Consider the following 4,605-nt stretch of genomic DNA (forward strand, 5'->3'; position numbering starts at 1 on the left):
GGCCCCCCCCCGCCCCCCCCCCCCCGCGGGCCCCCCCCCCCCCCCCCCGCCCCCCCCCCCCCGCCGCGCCGCCATTGGCCGGGGGGCGCGCGCGGCCGGCGCCAATTGGCTGGCGGGCGCGGCGGGGCGGGGCGAGGCGGTGGCGCCACGCGAGGCGGAGGGCGCGAGGGCGGCCACGGGCCACTTCCCGGCCACTTCCCGGCCACTTCCCCGGGCACTGCCGGGCTCGGGATCGTCCCCACGCACACGCCCCGGGGCCTCCGGCGCTGTCCCGCGCCCGCCCACCCTCCCTCCCTCGGCAGGTACGCGGCGGACTCGGGGCGGGGAGGGGTTTCTCGAGCCGCGGCGGCTCCAAAGCGGCCGCAGTGTCGCCGCCCTGGTGGCAGCGCCGGCCCGGTGCTGCGGGGACCCGGTGAGGTCCGGGGAAGGGTCACGGGGACACGGAGCTTTGCTGCACCCGCAATTCCAGCCCCGGACCGTCCGGGACGGCCCGCAGAGCACAGCAGGTGCCCGAGCGCCCGAGTTGCCGGTGCCGCACTGTGTGTCCCCGCAGGCCACCCATGGGCTCTGTGCCAGCGCCCCCGCCGCTGCGGTACCGCAGCACCCGCCTGCTGCGCGCGGCTTTCCAGCTCCTCCACCAGCAGCAGCAGCGGGCGGACGTGTTCTGCGACGTGGTGCTGCGGGCCGAGGGTGAGCGGTGAGCGGGCGACACCGCCCGTGGGGGTCCCTGCGACCCCCGCCCCCCCCGGAGGGATCAGGGCGAGGAGGACGGGCTGCGGGGCAGTAACAGCCGCCGTTGCTTTGCAGGCGAGGCGGTGGTGGCCCACTGCAGCGTCCTCTCAGTCTGCAGCCCTTTCTTCATGGAGCAGCTGGGCCCGGAGCTGCCCCCTCGGGGCTGCAGGGTGGTGCTGGAGCTGGCGGGGCTGAAGATCGGGGTGCTGCGCAAGCTCGTGCGCTTCTTCTACACGGCCGAGCTGGAGGTGGCGCAGGAGGAGGTGCAGGAGGTGCTGGCGGCTGCCCGGCGCCTCCGCATCACCGAGCTGGAGGCGCTGCAGCTCCAGGGGGGACGCCTGGTGAGGCTGGGACCCCAGCGGCAGCTCAACCGCTCCTGCCTGTGCTCCCCACAGCAGGGCTCCCCCGCCACGCTGCTCCACAGGGCTGCGCCCAGCGGTGCCAGCATTCCCCCTGGGAGCACCGGGGTGTCCCCCCAGGGGCAGCCATGCTCTCTGGGGCCCACACACCTCAGCCCCATCAGGCGGGTGAGGCTGCGGAAGGTGGAGAGCAGGGGGTGCTGGGAGGTGGTGCAGGACACGCAGCCCCTGCCCGCCTCTCCCACGGTGCCAGTGGGCCATGTGGGGGTGATGGAAGCACAGCCCCCCCTGGACGTGGGTGAACTGGGAAGCGGGCAGTCCCCGCCCCGGCAGAGCTCCTGTGCAGCCTGGAGGCAGCAGGGTGGGGAGCCCCCTGCACCCCAGCAGGGCTGTGGGCAGGCGTTCCCTGGAGGCGACCCTGAGAAGGAGGAGGAGGTGGATGTGGGCACAGTGGAGCCGTTCCTGCCCGCAGGTACAGTCTGCCTCTGGCCCTGCCCCTCCTCCGAGTCAGATGAGGAGGTGGATGTCCTCACCTAGGGCTGGCTCAGGGCTGCACCCCCTGGCCTCTGCATCGTTTGAATAAAAGGCTGGAGCTGTGCTGTGGGGTGTGGAGCTTTATTGGAGGTTGGAGGGAACAAGGGGGCGTGGGGGGAGCCAGGGGTCCGGCCGTGGCAGAGCTGCAGCATCGGGGACAGGACTGGGGCTGGCAGTGCCCCCCAGTTGGTCTCGCCTCTTCATGGACGCTCGTGCCGCAGGTGCCGGTCCTGGCTGGGCTGTGGTGAGGGGGAGGTTGGTCCACATCCCATCCATCCCGTCCCATCCCATCCCATCCCCGCTCTCCCCGCTCACCTGGACAACGCCCCTATGCCAAGCTGCTCTTCAGGGCTTCCACCACGGTCTCCGGCTGGGGGAACTTCAGTTTGCGGGGGGGCCCCTTGGCGATGCCGCTCCACAGCTCCACGGCTGGGGAGGGAAGGGGGGCCGGGTCAGGGGGGCCGGGGAGCCCCCGCCGCCCCCGCCCCGGGCCAGCACTTACTGCTGCCGTCCTCCTTCACCAGGGACACCTCGAAGCTGTTCCTGCGCGGCGGCCGGGGGTTGATGTCCACGGCGAGGTGGGCGATGGCCCCGCGCAGGGCCTCGCTCACCGCCGCCGCGTTGCGGCCGTACACCCGTCAGCTCTTGCTGTGGGGACAACGGGGGTCAGCGCCCCGGGGGGCACCCCGAGGGCCTCCCCCCCAACCCCCGCCCGGCACTGGGGCCGCTCACCAGTGCTCGATGACGACGCGGGGGCCGGTGCCCCCCGGGCTGCCCTCGTCCTGGGCCTCGGCCCGCGCCCGCTTCTGCGGGGCTTCCGCCGGTTCCGGTGCCTCGGACGCCGCGGGCTGCCGGGCCCCGCGCTTCCTGCCGCGGGGAGCCATCCTGCGAGAGCCGGAGTGGCGGGGGCTACGCCGAGGTCCCGCCGCGGGGAGCGGGGTCCCGGGGATCCCGCTGGGGGGTGGGAAGGGACTCTAGGGACGCCGGTGTCCCCCGGCCACGCGGACCCTGCTTCGGGATGGGGTCAGGAAGGGTCGGTTCCCGGCGATGCGCCATAGGGGGAAAAAGGGGTGTTCCTGCTGGGATGCTGCTGTGGGGGGCGGGAAGGGGGTCCCCAGGGATGCCACCACGGCGTGTGGGTGGGAAGGGAAGGGAAGGGAGAAGGGAAAGGGGGGGGGTTCCCGGGGAAAGGGGTGGGGGGGAACAGGCCCTACCTGCCGCTGGCCACGTGCCGGGAGCGCGCGCCGCCGGGAGGGGGCGTGGCCGGAAGGGCCTCTGGCTCCGCCCGCGCCCGCACCAGCCAATCAGAGCGCGAAGCGTCCGCATCGGCCCCGCCTTCGTCGGCAAGCCCCACCCCCAGCACGGACCGGGACACGGGACACCGGGACGAGGGATCCTGGGATACGGGACACCGGACACGGGCAACGCATGGACCGTTTATTGTCAGCGATGAGAGAGAGCGAGCGTTACAACCGAGGCGGGGCCCCTCCTACCGCCCTGCCTGCACCGGGCCGGGGGGCCCTGCCACTCTCCCGGGGCTCGGCCGGGACCGGCCCCCACGGAGAGCGGCGCCGGGCAGGGCCGGGCGAGGCCGGTGCCACCAGGGTGATGGCGGCGTGGTGATGGGCGACAGCGCAGGGCAGCTTCTACTTGTCCTTCTTGGTCTCCCCCTCGGGGTGCCCGGCGGCTGCGGGCGCGGGCGGGGCCTCCTCGGGCCCCTCCTCCCGCGGCTTCGACTGCTTCTTGGCCTTCTGGTAGAGCTCGTTGAGGTTGAACTCCCGGATCACGTTTTCCTGTGGCCCAGAGGCAGCATCAGCACCCTCAGGGACCCCCACGGCCCCCTTCCCTTCCCAGGCACAGGCCAGGAAGGTCCCACCCACCTCGGAGAAGGTCCAGGACACGGCCCGGCCCTTCTTGTCAATCTGCGGCCGCCGCATGATCTCCGTGCCCCCCTGGAACAGGATGAGGGTGGGCAGCTGCTTGGTGAGGGGCGAGGTGCTGACCTTGTACCTGCAGCAGGACAGGCCCACGGTGAGCCCCGGGCGGCCCAAGGGGGCCAGGGGGTCACAGGGGCCACCCTGGGGTGGGCCCTGCCACCCAGGCCGCGTCCCCCACACCTGGTGCTGACGTCCGTGTACCGGCCCACGTCTACCTTCCCAAACTGCAGCCCCTGGCAATTGTACCTGGGCAGGAAGGGACACAGAGCTGGGGGGGGCACGGGGGACCACAGCCCCCGTGACCCCCCGAGATCCCGGCGGGCACCACTCACTTGAGAGAGAGGTCGGCGAAGATGGGGGCGAAGGACTGGCACTCACTGGACCAGTTGGCAAAGAACTCCACGATCCACGTCACCCGCTTGTCCCTCTCCAGCTCCTCCTGCCACAGGGGCAGGGGCTCAGGGTGGGGGGGAGGAGGGCAGAGCCCCCCGAGACCCCCAGGGATGGGGGGATACTCACATCGATGGTCTTGTCGCTGAAGTACTTGATGTATTCGGGGCCCATGTACAGGGGGGGCTTGCAGGTCATCAGGAACACTGCAGGGACAGCACCCTGAGCCCACAGAGCCAGGCTGAGGCTGGGCCAGGGCTCCTCTGCCCCAGAGGCAGGACGCAGCGAGCCTGGGGCAGGGAGACGTTCCCCCAAGGATACTCTGCACACCCACAGCCCCATCCAGCCATGAGGGTCACCCAGGGGCAGAAGGGGGCTCTCCCGGGGGCACAGTCAGGGCACAGGCTGGGCTGGGGGCTCCAGGGCTGCCCCAGGGCCCCAGCAGGGCTCACCTATGCAGAGCGTGAGGTAGAGCAGCCCCATGCGGATGTCGAGGCGGAAGAACAGGATGGCGTTGGCCACTTTGCTGAACATGAAGATGTTCCCGATGTGCTGCTCCACGGTGACTGCAAACGGCACGGAGGGATGAAGGGACGGGGGGCCCAGATCCCCCCCCCCGAGAAGGCTGGGGGGGGATCCTGAGGGAGGGCTGG

The 4,605-nt window shown here is 72.1% G+C and overlaps 3 protein-coding genes across 3 annotated transcripts; 1 reads left to right on the top strand and 2 right to left on the bottom strand.

Annotated features, from left to right (window-relative positions):
- The first annotated feature begins 560 nt into the window (after positions 1-560).
- On the top strand, positions 561-1,684 carry BTBD18 (BTB domain containing 18). The gene is made up of 2 exons (XM_017839500.1): positions 561-690; positions 808-1,684. Exons 1-2 carry the CDS (start codon positions 561-563, stop codon positions 1,626-1,628), a joined length of 951 nt encoding a protein of 316 aa, XP_017694989.1. The 3' UTR covers positions 1,629-1,684.
- A 1-nt stretch (position 1,685) lies between these two features.
- On the bottom strand, positions 1,686-2,859 carry CUNH11orf31 (chromosome unknown C11orf31 homolog). Its single transcript, XM_017839501.1, has 5 exons — positions 2,840-2,859; positions 2,358-2,510; positions 2,128-2,273; positions 1,941-2,054; positions 1,686-1,864 (listed from the first exon to the last, which is right to left on the bottom strand). The coding sequence occupies exons 2-4, from the start codon at positions 2,507-2,509 to the stop codon at positions 1,954-1,956; spliced, it is 399 nt and encodes a 132-aa protein (XP_017694990.1). The 5' UTR covers position 2,510; positions 2,840-2,859; the 3' UTR covers positions 1,686-1,864; positions 1,941-1,953.
- Positions 2,860-3,041: 182 nt separating this feature from the next.
- On the bottom strand, positions 3,042-4,594 carry TMX2 (thioredoxin related transmembrane protein 2; the record flags this gene model as incomplete). Its single annotated transcript, XM_017839484.1, has 6 exons — positions 3,042-3,418; positions 3,506-3,635; positions 3,743-3,808; positions 3,895-4,001; positions 4,082-4,158; positions 4,405-4,594. Coding segments are annotated over 6 exons (717 nt in total), but the record flags the coding sequence as incomplete, so codon positions are not given.
- Between the last annotated feature and the right edge of the window lie 11 nt (positions 4,595-4,605).

The sequence above is a fragment of the Lepidothrix coronata genome, unplaced genomic scaffold (genome assembly GCF_001604755.1).
Source record: "Lepidothrix coronata isolate B3197 unplaced genomic scaffold, Lepidothrix_coronata-1.0 Scaffold425, whole genome shotgun sequence".
NCBI lineage: Eukaryota > Metazoa > Chordata > Aves > Passeriformes > Pipridae > Lepidothrix > Lepidothrix coronata.

Excerpts from the sequence above, each read along its gene's own strand:
- BTBD18 (XM_017839500.1), top strand. The coding sequence starts at position 561 with ATGGGCTCTGTGCCAGCGCCCCCGCCGCTGCGGTACCGCAGCACCCGC. Across the intron at positions 691-807 it reads CGTGGTGCTGCGGGCCGAGG|GCGAGGCGGTGGTGGCCCAC; the intron begins GTGAGCGGTGAG and ends GTTGCTTTGCAG.